General features: G+C 41.5%; 1 protein-coding gene and 1 long non-coding RNA gene across 19 annotated transcripts in view; one reads left to right on the forward strand and one right to left on the reverse strand.

Annotated features, from left to right (window-relative positions):
* The window catches only part of PDE5A (phosphodiesterase 5A), a 133,401-nt gene that overhangs the window by 62,768 nt on the left and 52,865 nt on the right, over nucleotides 1-17,768 (forward strand). For 2 of the 12 annotated variants that reach the window (NM_001398111.1, NM_001398112.1), the window contains exon 1: nucleotides 5,326-5,623. The exons of 2 other annotated variants lie outside the window; for them this stretch is intronic. In NM_001398111.1, coding sequence (NP_001385040.1) covers nucleotides 5,520-5,623 — 104 coding nt within the window. In that variant the 5' untranslated portion in view covers nucleotides 5,326-5,519. Of the gene's footprint in view, nucleotides 1-2,477; nucleotides 5,624-6,364; nucleotides 6,536-6,690; nucleotides 6,717-6,781; nucleotides 6,920-17,768 lie in introns of those variants that run through there. 8 more of the 12 variants (NM_001398113.1, NM_001398115.1, XM_046940146.1 and 5 more) reach the window with 7 other exon arrangements.
* The window catches only part of LOC107051713, a 145,820-nt gene that overhangs the window by 62,615 nt on the left and 65,437 nt on the right, over nucleotides 1-17,768 (reverse strand). For 3 of the 7 annotated variants that reach the window (XR_006939054.1, XR_006939053.1, XR_005859175.2), the window contains exon 5: nucleotides 2,589-8,918. This is a non-coding gene — a long non-coding RNA (uncharacterized LOC107051713). Of the gene's footprint in view, nucleotides 1-2,588; nucleotides 8,919-9,034; nucleotides 14,331-17,768 lie in introns of those variants that run through there. The other 4 variants (XR_006939055.1, XR_006939057.1, XR_006939058.1 and 1 more) reach the window with 2 other exon arrangements.

Genomic DNA, 17,768 nt, shown 5'->3' on the forward strand with positions numbered 1-17,768 from the left:
TGAGTCAACAAGATCAGGCTGTTGCCAAGAACACATATCCAGGGGGAGCTGTATGAGCCTGCAGGGTACAGAGAATATGCCTTCAACTTCATTTGTTACTGATAAGTGTTCAGCTAGATTACTTGATCCTAACTCAATGAGACATCACAGGAATGGCAGAGACAATCTGGGAAAGACCTCCATTCTGAGGAAGAATGATCAGAGGGCTATAAAACATGACATTCAAGGAAGAACTGAGATAACTAGCACTACTTAACTTAAATCAGAGAAGGCCGAGAGAGAAACTCAGCAACAGTCTTCAAACAGTCTCTTTATCCCAAGACTTTAAATGCTAATACACTAAAACTCAAATCCCAAATTACACTTTTTAGGAGGTAAAGTTAGACAGTACTTTCCAGACAAATGTCTGTTTACTACAAACAACTTAGAAAGCTGCTGCTTTCCTGGGGTTAACAATAATTTTGCGTGGTACTTTGATTGACGCAAATGCTCGATGACATTCAAATCAAAATAGGAGGAAGCTACTATTTTACATGGCTTCCTGTAGGACATATGTAACGTTATCCCAGAGGAGAAGGCAGGTTATGCAATGAGTGAGCAGCTCTGCAAAACTATGTTTATTTGGGAAGCATTTCCAATAATTATTTGGAAAGAACTAAGAGAATAAACTAATAAGAAATTCCCGTGATTTGGTATTTTCATCACCGAATTAACAATTTGATTTTAAATGAATCAGATTTTGGTTGCTATTTCATCCTCTTTGAACATCTTAAATAGTGGCAGGGAAATGGATACTTGCTCTACTAATACTGAGATTCTTCCACTGTGTACATATTTGCATGTGTGTAAAAGTGCTGGTTAATAAGGAAGCAGAATATTTTCCTCTGCCTTATCATATTATAGTCTCACTGGCAATATGATACAGTCCTAAAATTGTTGTAGTAGCCAAAATGGACCAACTGTTTTCCAGATTTAAGGGATGGTACAAAGACAGAAAGACAGCCAATTCCCACTTCTTAGCAATGCTAAATGCTGCTCCAATTCATCTAATGAGTAAGTCAGACAAATAAGTCAACTGTGGTGACATTTGAAACCTTATTTTCTTCCCTTTTAAGTGGGAATGTTATAGAAATAAATGAACTTCTAGTAGGTTTAAATAAATAAAGGGTTCTTTGAGCATAAATATCACATAAATACTTATCTGATTACATATTTGTTCTATAGTCATACTCTTACATCTGACCATGAGTTAGCAGCATCTCTGATTCATACACTCTTGGCTGGGTAAGGAACTGGCTGGAGGGCCGGGCCAAGAGAGTGGTGGTGGATGGAGTTAAATCCAGCTGGCGATCGGTTACGAGTGGTGTTCCCCAGGGGTCGGTGCTGGGGCCTGTCCTGTTTAATATCTTTATTGATGACCTGGATGAGGACATTGAGTGCACCCTCAGTAAGTTTGCAGATGACACCAAGCTGGCTGGAAGTGCTGATCTGCCTGAGGGTAGTGAGGCCCTGCAGAGGGATCTGGATAGGTTGGATAGCTGGGCTGAAGCCAATGGGATGGGATTCAACAAGACCAAATGCCGGGTCTTGCACTTTGGCCACAATAACCCCAGGCAATGCTACAGGCTTGGGGCAGGATGGCTGGAAGACTGTGTAGAGGAAATGGACCTGGGGGTGTTGACTGACGCTAGACTGAAGATGAGCCAGCAGTGTGCCCAGGCGGCCAAGAAGGCCAATGGCATTCTGGCTTGTATCAGAAATAGTGTGGCCAGCAGGAACAGGGAAGTAATTATCCCCCTGTACTCAGCATTGGTGAGGCTGCACCTCGAGTACTGTGTCCAGTTTTGGGCCCCTCGCTGTAAGCTCATTGAGGCCCTGGAGCGTGTCCAGAGGAGGGCAACAAAGCTGTTGAGGGCTCTGGAGCACAGGCCTTATGAGGAATAGCTGAAGGAGCTGGGATTGTTCAGTCTAGAGAAGAGGAGGCTCAGGGGAGACCTTATTGCTCTCTATAACTACCTGAAGGGAGGTTGTAGTGAGCTGGGGGTCAGCCTCTTCTCTCGGGTGACTAGTGATAGGACTAGAGGGAATGGCTTCAAGCTGCGTCAGGGAAGATTCAGGCTGGACGTTAGGAAATACTACTTCTCTGAAAGGGTGGTCAGGCACTGGAATGGGCTGCCCAGAGAGGTGGTGGAGTCACAGAGCCTGGTGGTGTTCAAAGAGCATTTGGATGTTGTGTTGAGGGACATGGTTTAGCGAGAACCATTGGTGAAGGGCGAACGGTTGGACTGGATGATCCTGTGGGTCTTTTCCAACCTTAGCGATTCTATGATTCTATGATTCTATATGCCTTGCAAATAACAAAAACAAAACAAACAAACAAAAAAAAACCCCACAAAATACCTTTCTCATCTTCTTATGTTACAGTATTTGCAAAATATACAAAAACTTCAGCTTAAAAGCTTTTCTTTCACTCCTAGTCCCACGATAAAAAGGGCCTCCACAGGAAAAGCATTCTGGTTTCTGTACGAAGCTCTCAAGCACCCTGCTTTGCTACAGGTATTTTTTAAACATGAACCAACCATACTTACTTGTGTGTCATTACCACAGATCCTTTTCAACTTTACAGCTACAACAGTTCTGTCATCCAAATTCTGGAAGCAAACTGGGAAGCTGGGTGTGAGTTAAGATGCATGGAGCTTTTTCACAGGACTTTGGAAGCCAAAACTATGAAAGATTTTTTCCACCTTTAACATTCACTCCTCTGTTATGCTTGGCCTTCACCCCCTCCCGTCACCTTAAAAATGAAAACAGCATGTTCATTATTATTCATGGAAATCCATCGGATACGGAGAAAGTATCAATTTTTTCCCCCAACATCTCCATTTTTATGATTTATTTTGGGAGAGACTACACAATTCTTTGCTTGGGTAGCAGTATTTGAACTGATATTTTACCACTGAATTCACAGGAGGACGATCTCCTGCATCGGCTTCACTGATTCATATCTGTAGGATGGCTAATTGAGTGGCTGTCAGCCTGGAGCAAAGTGCACTGCGGCCCTGCCCAACTTCCCCTCCTTTGGTACAAAGTCAAATGCACATTCTCCCATTCTAGGCAGCTGTCCACAGTCCAAGAAGCTTCGCCCAGGGTCCCAGTACCCTGTGGCATGAGCAGGGATGCTGTACTCTCACTTCTCAGCAAGCCTGGACTTTAATACTATTGTTGGAACTGGGTGACCTTTAAGGTCCCTTCCAACCCAACCCATTCTATGATTATTATTACAAAGCCTAGACTTTAACACTACTGTTTACAGATCTCAGTACAATGCTCATTTATTCTTGTCTGGTGTTTACTGAATCTTACTACAGTATAAATGCCTATTTCTGTTAATGCTTCTCATAATTACGTGAAATGAGATGGTATGTATTGCAGCTGACATAGTTTTGTTGACCATTATCTTGTTATTCTCCAATGAGACAGAGAGCAAATCCTATTGTATTTTAAATACCAGAAATGAAATTATATATTTGCATTCGTCCTTTTGTAAAAAATCTCTTTCTCTCTCCTTACAGAAGAGAGATTTCCATCTGTTTGGTCAGTTCTGGATTTCCCCTCTAGATCAACTGTGATAATTCTGCAATAGCTTTTGGGGATGGGATGTGGAGGACTGTGATCAGTATCCTATAGGAGACCATTCAGGGAAATGCTGTCTGATATTTATGAAGTCTGTATTTGATAACTGTATATTTTATATTTCTCTTGTATTTCTTGAGCATTCTAACATAACGCTGTTCTCTGAAAGCTTTGCCCAGCTTAGAGAAGAAATTATTGCCACTACTAGTGTAGCCTCAAACCCCTTTTCTGAATGAAACAGTTACAGTAGCAATCCATGAGTTACGTGATAAGTTTATTTTTTTTCCTAACAGATCATGCTTTTCAGGTTTTGACACTAAACACCACGCTCCCTTATTGCCACGCTGTCTGCTTCTGTGGTTTACTGCATTCTGAATTTCCCTGTTGAAAGATTCCTCTTTGCCTTGAATAGTGGCTTGACTTTTGCAGCATGCCTCAACCAGTTTATACTTTATCTTCACATTTTGCTCTTTGGTCACCACGTGCACTTCTGAGATTTGTTGTTTAAGTTGAATTATAAGGAGTGATGTTGATGTAAACCTTCCCTTTTCGGTGTGCCTCATATTACACAAATACTTACAGCCAGAAGACAGATGTTACACAAAGACAAAGAAGAAAAAAATTCCCCCCAAGCTCACAGACAGTCGCTTTGCTGTGAAGTTCCTGCTGCAGTCTCTGCTCACACTGCAGAATCTCACTTCTTCTGCCAGGAGCTGGAGGCAAGGCTCTGGAAGCACTGCAGAGTATTGCGGAGGTGTGTGGGGCTGCGTACTCCATCTGAGGTGCATCGCCCCGTGTACACTGAGAGGCTTTAAGAGGGGCAGACAAACTTGCAGTCTTTCTCAGTTTATTATATCGGACAATCATTTTAAAGACCCCAAAGATCCCTTTTCACAGAAACACGCTGCTATTTGTTATTGATGTCTTGCCTTCAAAGACACTCTATGTACACAGATGACACAGGAAACAAGATATGCGCATTCTATTTTGTGTACAGTATTTTGTGAATGCAGTTGGTAAATTATTATGTGTGCACACGGATAGCACAGAGTGGAACAACAAGACATAAAATGCTTGGCATTAACCCAGCCTTTCACTGCTGCTTTCTAATAGTAGAGAAAAAAAAAAAAAAAAAGCAGCCGTGAATCTGGAGCATCTTCAAAGCTGGGCTGTGTTCATTCAAGGTCTCAAACGGGTTTAAAAGCCTCACTGTAGGCTTTCTGGATGAAGGATCGAAAAGCCAGGGCTTTCCTACTCATATTCAAGCTGACACCCAACCGTGAAACACTCCGAGAAGACTTCTGTTTTCCCACTTTTTCAAGCAGGCGTAAGCAGGCCACATCTTGAAAGGAGAATAACTGAAGGGGCGGGGGGGGGGGTCCCTTTGCCCCTTTGCCAGACTCACCGAGAACAACTTACTTTTTCATCGCTTTGAGCTTTTCCCTGCCCCGCGCGGACCGCCCGGGCCAGCCGTCCCGCAGCACTCCCGGCGCTCATAAACGCCGCCTTCGCCCTCCGCGGCGCCGGGCATCGTCAGCCCGAGCCCGGGGGCTGCTGCCGCTGCTCCGCGGCCGTTCCGAGCCGAGCCGGGCGGGGCGGGGGCGCGGCAGCCCCCCGAGGCGCTGCGGGAGGTGGAGCCGGCTGCCTGCCGCGGCCGGGGATGCGCTGAGGTGCGGCGGCGGGGCCGGGGCCGGGGCCGGACGCGGGCTTCCTGCCGCCCGAGCCGGGCGAGCACCTGGGAGCCGGCCCCGGCAGGCCGGGAGCCCCGGCGGCGGGGGAAGGAAGGGAGGAAGGGAGGGAGCCCCGCGCCCCCGGCCCCGCTCACGGGGGAAGCGACGGCGGCGGCGGCGGCCGGGAGAGGAGGCAGAGCGGCCGCGGAGCGGAGCATGGAGCGCAGCTGCCACCCCTCGCCTGAGCAGGAAGCGGTGGAAGCGTGGCTGGACGATCACTGCGACTTCACCCGCTCCTACTTTGTCAGGAAAGCCACAAGGTAAGGCTGGGAGGCGGCGGAAAGGGTCAGATCTTTCCCTGCCGGCAAAAGGTCGCCGTTCGGTTTCCCTTCGCTGCCTCCGAAGAAAATGAACGAGCTGTTCCCCCACCCCCACCCTCGAAGGAGCCCAAGCTGAAGCCAGGCAGGAGCGGCTCCGTCTCGCTGCCACCGCCGTTCCCAGGCGGGCGCTGCCCGGCTCCGGCTCCTCCCGCTCTCCCGGCCGTCTGCGGCCGTGCGGGGCCGTGCGGAGCGGCGCGGTACCCCTCCGGCACAAGGAGCTGTCCCAGCGCCGGGCTCTGCCCGCTGCCCCGCTTTAGTCGCGTGTTGCTTGGGCCGTTCCCAAACGGATTCGCTTAACTTCTCGAGGGCGGCGAGCAATGCACTTCTCCTTGCCCTGCGAATTGGACAGAACTACGCGGGAGCCTCACATAACGTCTTCTCCGACCGGGAGGGGGGAGGGTGTGCCGTGACTCGGTCCTCTCAAAACAAAGTGCTGCTCGACCCGCGAGCGTCTCGGTTTTCTGACGTCCCGACGGAGACCGCAGGGCTAAGCCGTGCGGGAGCCGAGAGCCGCGGGCGGGCACCCCGGGGCTCCTGCGGCGGGTTCCGCAGCCCCGCAGCGCCGAGCCCGGCCGGGCCGGGGCGGCCGGCGGAGCGGGGAGGGAGAGGCGCCTCACGGTCCGGCAGGGGGCAGCGCGGAGCGGGGCTGCGGCCCGGGGCGGGCAGAGCGGCGAGTTCCCCGCGGCTGAGCGCTCGCGGTGGTTGCTCTTCCCTGCCCTGCCCTGCCCTCTTTATTTTTATTTTTATCGGGTTTTACTTTATTTTTTGAGAAGAGCTAATGTAAAGACCCGAAGAGCTCGTCTAGGCTTTCCCCCAGTGGCTTGACATGCTGCCTTTTGGAGATAAGACGAGGTATTTGCGTACCGTTGTCACACTTCAGCAGTGGGACTTCAAGTTGAAACTCAGTAAATTCAGCTATTTTTAGAAGCGGAGTCAGGTTTCCATTTTGAATATTTTCCGATAAACAAAGCGGTGGGGATGCAGAGCACTGGCGATCTGCAGCTCCCACGGTACATCCCAGTGGAGAGCTCGGGTCAGTAAGTCCTGCGGTCTGTGCCTCGGACACGCCATCTCCGCGGGCTCGCTTCTCCTCTCGTCTCCTCTCCTGTTCCTGAGCCTCTTTGCACCACCATCTGCTCACCGCTGCCGATTTGCTTCTTTCCCAAGTCACTTAGCGGGGATGGATGCGCTCTGAGGGAGGCTTTGCTGCCGCTCCTCTCCGCATGGGATGGGGCGGTAAGAAGAGAAATCCCCATTAATAATTGACTCACAGCAAGCTAGAAAGCTTCAGGGGTCGCCTGCTTTCTAGTGACCATCTGTCACGCAGTCTCCTTTCTTCTGCTGCTTCTTCCTTAGGCTCATTTGGCAGGAAAGTAACAAAAACGCCTCTAAAAAGGTCTTTAAAGTGTTGAGTTTTTTTTACAAAGGCTGTGCGTAGCTGTAACCGATGGATGTAGGTAGCTCTGCTGCTCTGCTGAACACTAGCGCATGGTATGGAGCCGAAGGGTAGCTTGTCTGCCCAGGAAATAGGAGGTTAGCAGCTTTGAGAAGTAGCATTTTGTTAGTTCAGCCTGTCACACTTCCTTTGGAAACTGGAAGTAGTATTGAACAAATAAGAATGTTAATTAATAGTAACCGCTGTGTCAGGTTTGTTTTCCCCACGGAGAGGCTTGGTTAGTCCTTTTGGGTTTTTCCTGCTGAAGCACAGCTTTGTGTTTGTGTGAGTCTGAAACAGGCAGCAGTTCGCAGAATACAATTCAGGCACGTCTTGGTGACAGCGATGCCCCTGCGTTCAGAGAAGCTTTTGCAGAAAAGCCGTTGACTTGGAGCTCTTGCTTGGCATTAATTCCCCGATGTTTTACTGTGATGGAAACATTGTTTTAGTTTCGAAACTATCTTCTCTGTTGCTTTCAGTGGAATTGTTTTGGTTTGCCTTTTGCCTTTTACTTACTGTCTAAATAGCGAGCTATAAATATTTAATAAGGAATACCTCTTTCATAAAACAGCGTGGATTTGATGAGACAAGTTACGAGTTACCCGACTGCATGGTGGTCCCGATTTTATTTGCTGAACTGATATCCCGTAAACCTGAGCTGTCTGAAAGAATTGATTTCTTTTGACAAAGGGGTTTGACGTTCCACATTGCTGTGATGTGTTAGAGCTTGGAAAGAAAAAAACACCTTAACGTTTGATGTTGTGCTTTGTGTTAGCTGAATCTTTGTACAGCAGCAATACAGGAACAGACTGTGCTGTGAGTGCTTTGGTTACTTAGCAGTAAACTTACTCTGTCAAGGCAAAAAACGTTCCTTGAGCCTATTTTGACTGCTTTCTAACCTCAATTTACTTCTCTCTTTTTGTTTTGTTTTGCTTCATAATATGCAAATTCCTCACAGGTCCTGAAAGCAGTAGTGCCAGATGTTAGTTAACTTGGTCTCTCACAGAGCACAGAGCCATATTCTCCTTCACACTGCTAGGCATGATCGCTACTGGCAAAACTTTCCGTATCTGTTTTTCAAGTATTTGTACACAGATCAGCAGCTCAACCATTTATTATGCGAGCCCTTTCTACTGACGATAATTGGCTTCGAATCAGAACCTAATTTTGTTTTATGCAAGGTATCAAATAACATATATACTTATATGTACTATAATGAATTCATTTCTGCAGTGCTTTGTTTATTACTACCAAAATAAATAGTTTGTAGAACTAGGTGTACAGTCACTACTTATAAACTAAATCCTTTGGGTGGTCTTATGCTGCAGATTTTATTTTTCAAGTATGGGAGTTGCATAAGCCAATACATTCGTGGAACAAGAGATAACTACTCCATTCTGTGTAGGTCAGTCTGATATTAGTATTGGTTTTCGTCATTTATATTACACGTTGTTCTAGCAGAGTGGCACTTGAAAACAAGGAACGTGCTGCTAGTCATTGTATTATTTTATTGATTTGTATTGACTATTGTTTTTAATGTGGGTGTGACAGTTGGAAGAGTCATGAGAGAAGGGATATGCAGGTCATCTGTTTCACAAATTTGCACCAGCTTTTGCCCTCGCCCTTGAAATGCATCCTGGAGTGTAATTGTATACAAAGGTTTTACACCTTGTCTTTTGATCCTGAAGAGCCTCGAGGTAGACAGAGTCTGAGGCAGGCCACATCACTGCCTTCCTCCAGTCTCCAATGGCTGTGTGCTCTGACAAATTCTGTCTTAAGGCTGCGATGATTGACTTCCACCTGTGCGGCACAAGGTTGCAATCTCACAAACAGGCAGTACAGATTAATAGCTTTACATTTATCCCCGCTTCCAGTATGCGAACAAACTCCGATCCCACAAGTAGGAAGCTACAGAATCATCTGTTTATTACTTTATTTTGCACCAGGGAGATAAGTGGTATACAGAGATGATATAAATAGCTATTATCCACCAAGTGTTACAGTATGATCAAAGTGCAGATCAGCAAAGGGGAAGTCTGTCATCAGCACTCTCAGGGAAGTTTAATCAGAGATGAAGTTGGTTCATTTAGGGATTCAGTCTTCTGGCTGGCAAACTGCTGGACAGAGAGTGTCTTATTGCACACTTATGGGTTCAAGACTTCCTAAATGCCTCAGTGCTATTACATTTAAGCAATTTATTTTATTCCTTCCTTATTTGCTATGTTTTCCTTTCAAAGCTTTAGAATTGCATAGCACATTTTCGCTTCCTAGAAAGTAGGAGTGTTTTCAAGTAAAACTACTCCTTTTAGGCTGTCATGTGTTTACCCATACTGTTGTTAAAGGCTCTTTGTAGCTCTCGGAAGCTATTAAGTATAATTAGATGCTATTGTCACAAAACTGTATGGCTTTTATGGCCGAATCCATCACCCTTTTCATCTTCCTAAAGATTTATCACTTTATGTTCCCTTAAAAAACGATCCACGCATGGTCATGCTCAAACTTGATATGTATTCCATCTCTCTGTGAAATACTTCTGCATTTCTGACTTATGTTTGTCCCTACTCTTACAAATACAAGAGTGGTTCTCTTTCAGTTCTCTTAGCGATCACACACATTGAACTGCCAAAACAACCAGTGTAAAAATTCTTCTCTTGGTTAAAGGCATTGTTCCAGACAGTTTCTGTCAGGCTCCCTAAATGTATGGTACAGTGGATATAAATTATTAAACCAAGTATGTCTTTCACTGGAAATAGGTTATTTTGTTACAAATACATCTTGGCTTATTAAGCAGGGCTAGAAAATATTTACAAATGAATTAAGGTGGAGTTGTTTTTTGGAAAAATAAAGGTCCTTGACAGCATGGAGCTTCCAGAAGTGGTGTTTACTGGGAACCTTTGCTGGAATTCAGAGATTGCACAATTTGAATATATCAATTACATTTATTACTTTGAAAATAAGTACAGTTTTGTTTTCTTCTTCTTGATAGTTGGTGGACAGTCAGTCTGTGGTATGCTGTCTGGTGTGTTTTGGATGTTTGCCTTCTAATCTTTGTGTCTAGAGGGCATCTCAGAAATGTCTCTGTTCTTGAACTGGATATCTGATGCTTAATCTCATAAAGATTATCTGTCATTATGCTATTACTTTGGTAATGTGTTTCATTTCTTTTAATTGAAAAGAAATGAATTCATAGAGCAACTATATGACAATTCAGATCGTCAGAGATAGAGCTATATAAAATTTTCTGCACCAAAATGTGTTTTGGCCTATAGCTTTTCATAGGATTAGTGTTCTTTCATATGCCAGTAGTTTTTTCTATGAACATACAAGTATGAGCCATGCTTATGCCTATTGTGACCATGGAAAATAGGCAGTGCTTTTTAAACCCCTCTGATGGAAGGACTCCTTAGAGTTTTTCCATGGAGGCACAGAATCCTATACAAATTGTTCAGATATGCCGAAAGCGGACTTGCTTTTCTAAGTTATTTGATCTGAAGCATTTACAAGAGGACTGAGACCCACTGATTCTGTGGACCTTGAAAGCCACAGGAAGCAGAGGTGTTAATACAGGGATCAGAATATTTTCTCCCACTTACTTTTATTAGATGCTTACAGAGCTTTTCTGAGAAAGATGTGCAGAAAAAAAAATCATTTCTGTGAAATCTTGGAAAGCTTTCTTGTATGTTTAACGATCTCCATAGTTGCCTCAATTATAAATAGTCTTCAAATCCTTTTGCCTTTCTTGATAACTGCAAGTATTAAGATCATCCCAAAATATTTTAACCTCCTGACTCAAAAAGCATTCAGGAAGGTTAGGAATGTTATCCACATTAATAAAGTTGTAAATGTGATTAAGTATTTTTGGCATTTATTCTTGGAAGTAAAGTTAGGTCTGTGCCTGAGTATTTTGGAAACGATGTCTAAGGCAGCAAATACTGTAGACTGAGGAAAACATCATTTGAGAAACAGTTAGAAATCACTTACTAGCAATTTATATCTTTAATCCCTCAACAGTTCTCAACTCCCACACAGAATTTTTGGCCTGAAGATAAACTCATCAGCAGATAGTACGAAGCAAGGAGAATATGCTTTTACTACTTATTGTTTGCCCTAGGTGATAAATGAACAGGCAGTCACAACACGTTAATTAAAATACACCTGGTAAACCTTAGAGGCCAGGTAGAAAATAAAATGTGGTTAACTACTTTTAGCTAATACCTTTCTGTTTTCTTTTGTTTTAGGGTAACTTAGGGTATTTGTGATAACACAAGTAGGCATTTGAAACTCATTTCCATTCTTACTGCTGTTAATAGGATGAATTTAGAAAACAGGGTCTAAATTTATGGCAACTGGGAAGAAACACTGAGTTGAGGTATACGTTGCCTTTCTGGGAGACAAGGTAGTTAAACACTTTTATCCATAGGGTATAGAAATTGTGCTAGCTAACAAACAAGTATTAAAATCATGACACACCACCTATGATGTCATCAGATCAAAGGAAGCTCATTGAAATATTAAAGACTCTGTTTATGCTTATTTGAATGCTATATTAAAGATGAGTTGTGTGGGAATATGTGATCCAGATTCAAAATAAAAAACAAAGCCAGTTTAGACACCAATTCTAGACTTGAATTAATATGCTACAATGTATTTTCATTTTTAGTAGAAAAGAGGAAGCATTTTGCTTTTGTCATGATTAAATGAATAAATATAATTAGTAAAATCACAGAATACAAGTCTTTCTCTGGCAAAGAAGCACAGATAAATCTTTATGGAATGTTTCTTGACTTATATGACTTACTTAAAAAAAAAAAAAAAGGCATTAAATACAAAAGGAACTATTTACAAAGTGCCAGAAAAGAAACCCTGCTCAAATGGCCCTTGTGAATTACTCAGTAGTTGTAATTTCACATTAGGTCTGGCACTGAAAATATAGCCACAAAATATATTTGCTTAGTGAAATATATATTTTTTTCCCATTTATTTGTGCATTATGGTGAACTCTCCCCTGAACAGAGGGCCAGCCCAAAGCCTGTGCTCTACTTAAGTCTTACTTAACCCCTATTTTGGGACTTTAAGTGGAAGTGAAGTGGTGGAGACTTATGGAAAGTTGCTGGGCAGGTGTGAACTTAACTTTCCATCATTGGCACTGTGCTATTGCTTTCCAGAACTAAATAAGTGGGTCCATAGTTATTTTTAAGATTTTTGAGCCTGGAATGAGAAGTAAACATTTGGAGGGGAAATTAAGGGTCACATTTTAGCATTTGACCTTCAGCCTCTGAGGATTTTCTCTGTCTTCATACTGTGATTAGGAAGTCCCTATGTAAGACAGCTATTCTCGTGAAATACTAAGCTTGCAGTCATTTAAAAAATACTTGAAAATATATAAGAACTGACTGTTAATGAGTTTCCCATTTCTAATACTTATGCTTGAAGTAATAAATCAACTTCTGCCTCCTACTTGAAAAATATTAGGAGCATCAGACAAGATTTATATTATTTCATTTTTTCAGAAAGTGGTTGTTTCACTTTCATGAATGTGGTTTGAATCATGAATCAGAGTTCTTCATTTAGATCTGTATTCAAACAGAAATCTGTTGGACCACTTACGTGTTTAACGTTAAATGTAAGTCTATATATTTGAACAAGTTGTGCCAAAAAAATTGACATCAACTTCAAGTTACACTTTGTATTCAAAAACTGTTTGCCTACCGCTGTTAGAATTGGCATCTTTAGTAACCACAATTGGAAAGGGTTTGAAGAAAAACAATTATTGTCCTTGTCAATTTACATTTTTAGTAAATGGGAAAACACTTTTTTTCAGTCACTTCTAATGCTTCCATCTAATGAGGCCTTGCACAGTTTATTTAAGTCTTTTCATAGCTAGAAAGGAGACAAAAACACATCAAACGTGATGGTGAAATAGGACATACTGGAAAGAAAATGGGAAGGCCAGTATAATACCCAAGTGACCTGTGGTAATTTTCAAACTTATTTTTTAACATTGAATAGATTTCAAGTTGTTAACCCTTTAAATGATTTCTGTGTCTAAATTATGTCAAGACACAGGAAAGAAATTTGAAGATATCTAGTGGTTATTTTCAGGAAAGCAACTGAGAAAATAGTCAAGCTTGCTGTGAAATATTGTTGACTTCAGCATTTGCAGGATTAGACCACAGGAATTCAGATACCTAAAAGCTGGCATCCTATGACAGCTGCTCTGAAAGTAATGTGTCCTATTTTATGATGTTGGCCCATGACATCAGAGGCGGATGTTGGTGGTATGGCAGTAGAGGCTGAATCTTCCCACCAATGTTCTGTTGACTTATTGCCAAGTGTCAGATGACAGTAAAAAATCAGTCCAACAAAAATGGCATCTGACATGAAAGTGCACATGAAACAAAGGTGTGGAACTGAATTGTTCTATGTGGAAAAAATAGCACGCACGGATGTTTATCAGTGCTTGCTGAATGTTTAAGGAGATGAAACAGTGCATGTGAGCACAGTGAGATGGTGGGTGGTGCATTTCAGCAGTGGAAACTTTGACACGAAAGATGTGCCATATTCCAGATGGCCATGCAGATTTTTAATAACATAGCATGCAGGCTCTTCATCACTGGCAGAAATGCACAGCTAATGGTGATGACTGTGTTGAATGGTAGTGTTTTGTAGCTGAGAATTTGCTCTAACAAGTAGTGTTATTGTGTTCTTTGTAGTTGTAGTTTCCATGGGAATAAAGAGGAGGCATTACTTTCGGAGTGATCTAAGTATAGTAGGCAAGTTTGAATTCAGTTCCTCTCCTGAAGCAGTGTTGAGGTTTAACCTGGCAGGTGGCTCAGCACCACACAGCTGTTTGCTCACTCTCCCTTTCCCAGTGGGATGGGGGAGATAATTGAAAAATAAAAAACAAAGTAGATAGAACTTATGGATTGAGATAAAACCATTTACTAAGATAGAGAAAAGGAACAAGATAATAGCTATGACAAAGAAGTATATATATATACAAACATGTATAACAAGTGATGCACAAGCAATTGCTACCCAGACACTGACCAATATCCAGTTAGCTCCCAGGCAACGGAAGTAAGAGTGAGAGGTGAACTCCCACCCCTTTCCAAACTTTTCTTCCTCATGATGTCATATGGTATGGAATATCCCTTCAGCCAGTTTGTACGAGCTCTCCTGATTCTGTCTCCTCCCAGCTCCTTGGGAGCCCTGTCATTGGTAGGACAGTAGGAGAAACAGAAAACTGAAACAGCGTCTGTTGCAGCACTGCTCAGCAACAACTAGAAACATCAATGTATTCTCAACATCGTTTTCCTTTTAAAACCAAAACACAGTATCATACCAGGCACTGTGAAGAAAAACAACTCTGTCCCAGCTGAAATGAAGATAGGTGGGTTATCAGTAACTGCTGGTTTGAATGAAATACTGGCAAAACATTCGGCACACCTGAAAAATTATGTTGTATATATGAAAGATTTATGAGCAACAGAGAAAATGTTATTTTTTGTTTCACTAAAATCCACTCAGCACTTACTCCTTTTATGGTATGGTAATTATTACACATTTTTGTGCCAAATGGGTAGGAAGGATGCAGTGTACTATCATAGTTGATTTTCAGTATTACTTTTGTGCTGTTTTTCCACTTTTTCTCTAAACATACTTCATGCTTTCCGAATGGTCACATTTGTATGGCCTTAAGTATGTAGCATGGTTACACGTATGCAAGGCAGTTATCATTTGGCTGTTAGTCTTTAAACATCTTTACCAGGTGCTTTTTGTTGTTGTTGGTTGTTGTGTTTTGAGAAATACGCTGTGTATTCTGAAGAAAATCACAGTGATGCAAAGAAGGGTACAAGAAATTACTTAACATTCCTAGACTGTGAGTAGAATGGTAATTAGATCAGCATGGTTTCATTGATAAGGCACAGAAAATAAAGCAAGCTGAGGTCCTTTTCAGGTCTGTGTTCTCTTCCGCATGACCAAGCTGTCTCTATGTTTTCTCAACTTCTGATTTTCTTTTTTCTTTTTTCTTTTTTTTTGCTTTGTTTATTCATCTTAAAAACCTCTTGCTTTTTGAGGACAGTTGCACTTTCTGGAGATTCTGAGGTATTCTGAAACTCTCAAGGGATAATGTAATGCAGATTATACATGTGTAGTTGGATGCAAGTGATGATAGGGAGAAGACTCACACAAAACTCACAATAGTCTTTTTCTTCAAATGTTTCATCCTCTGCTGTATTTTCATTTGCTTTTTAACTGTCTCAAAAATTTCTCTCAAGATTTATCATCTGCTCAGTGGGGTCACCTGCCAAATTCAGCAGTCAGTATTATCACGGTCCTTTGAAATCGTATTTTGTAGAGGAAAGACCAGGTTTGTCTGGTTTAAGTGACTAAAAAAATTTTTTTTATAGTAAACTATTCCTGCTTATGAATTCTAGGATAAACCATAGCTTTCTCAAGTGGAAGCTCAAACTACAGTACAGGATTGTAGTGCATAAAAGTATGTATGCTGTACATAGGAAGGAGTGCAGATATCCTTAGCTCCCCAGTCTGTCGTGATTGAAAAGCTTTGCTGTGATGGAAACACTGCATGCTTTTAACTATCTGCATAGATCACTAAAATTCAGTATCTCCTTCTGATTAATGTACTGTAACTTCTAAGCTTATTTTCACCACAGTCCTTACTATCAGCTCTTAACAATGCCAATGCTAAGTGAAGGCTGCTCATGTGAATAGAACAGACAAGGGTGTTTGTTTCTTCACATTGTCCTTTCAAAATAACATTTTTGTCATAAATAACATTGGTTACTAATTTCCAGTTCAGTCATCTCACTTGTGGTTCAGTGTGTGTCTAGTATTGGATCTTGTGCTAACTCTTTGCTGAGAAAATAGTTATTTGTAGTAATACTTTTGTCATGCATTGTTAAATGGGACAGATTGTCAACACTGCTCAAGACTTCATCTCATAGATTCCTCATACAACTAGAATAGATCGGTTAATGTGAAATGCTGTTCTTCCACCCCTAACTGTGCATAAAAGGAGCTAAATAGTTTCCTTGTTAACAGTGTTCAGTAAAAGGTCAGCAAACGCTGTTGTTATTCCAGCTGAATTTGAACAGCTTTCTTGTTGCCTAAACTAAACTGCCTAAATGGTTTGAAGTTCAAAACCATGCTTTAAAAAGTACAGGTAAAGATTTTGTTGTTGCTGTTAACCTACAGAACTCTTTGAAAACTGCACAGTGTTGGCCATCTATTGGACCATCATTTAAGAGACATTAAGGGGTAGAGGAATATGTTACTCATAATTATGAAGCTCCACATACAGTTCTGTTCAATGTCAAAGCACTTCATAAGTACTGCAAATGGCTAACAAGAAGCCAGACCTTATTAAAGAAATGCAATTACTTTCACTGGAAAGGTTTTACAGTTATGTTCCACATCCCTCAATAACCTCCAGAAGACAGAGAAACATTAGAGCGCTTATTTTACAGAGCAAAAAGCCAAAGAAGTAAAAACTAAATTATTTCATGTCCACAGTTTGAGAATTGGTATTGGAATTCAGAATGTACTGGTTTTACTTATTATTCGTACTACATTATTAAAGCCAGAGGACATCATTATACAACACTCAAAAATAAATGAAAGGGCAAGTTTCAAGACAGACCAAAATTCTGCTTTAGTTTTTGCTTTTCCATACAGGGTAGCTGAATCTTTCTCTGCCTTGTGCCTTATCTCAACACATGCACCTACGTAAATTCAGTGTAAACCAGAGTTAACCAAAATAATAGCATTTCATAGTCTACTTTCTCATATGCAAGTAAGTAGATAATCACATTCCTCTAAAAAAATGCTGTCGCTCAGTACAATAGTACAGATTCATGCCAATCCATTAATAAAACACACATAGACAAAGTACACAGCTTCCTATATGTAATCACTGGCTAGTTCAAGAAAGCTCTCTCCATCTCATACTAAGCTATTACAGTCACATATAAATCTTATTTTACACTAGTGCTTGTCCTCAGTGGTCAAAAATCAACTCAGCAAACGCAAGCATGTAATTGGCTCAACTCACAAGACTTCTTTTCAAACTATTGATTATACCCTACTTATCTTCCTGTGTTTGAAGTTTTAAATGTACTCAGCTCATATTTTCAGGCTCTTACTTGAAGCCTTAGTGCTAGATGTTAAATTTTGTTTAGAAAAAGCTAAAATTTTGAAGTAATTGCTTCTTTTGAGGAGATGAATATAAAAAACAAAAACAAAACAAAACAATGAAAAAAAACCACCCAAAAAAACAGAAAACAAACCAACCTTGAAATATAACATAGTATGTATGATAAAAAGTTATCAGCACTTATATTAGAAGTTGTACTGGGTTTACTTACACATTTTTTCCATTTATGTTTGTATCTTTCTTAAGGATATTTTTAGTCATTGCCATCACTAATTTTTATTCTGTTATAAAATGAATGAATGTTATAAAAGTTATTTTGATTCTCATTGAAATAGCTTTTGTAAATGTGATATTGCCTTATATATATGATATATTTCAGCAATGAATAGTCACAACTCCCACATTTAGTATTTATGCTGTGTAAGTGCTATAAGTAAACTTGTTAAAATTGAAGTCTTAATACATCAAAT

Source organism: Gallus gallus, chromosome 4, assembly GCF_016699485.2.
Source record: "Gallus gallus isolate bGalGal1 chromosome 4, bGalGal1.mat.broiler.GRCg7b, whole genome shotgun sequence".
Taxonomy (NCBI): Eukaryota; Metazoa; Chordata; class Aves; order Galliformes; family Phasianidae; genus Gallus; species Gallus gallus.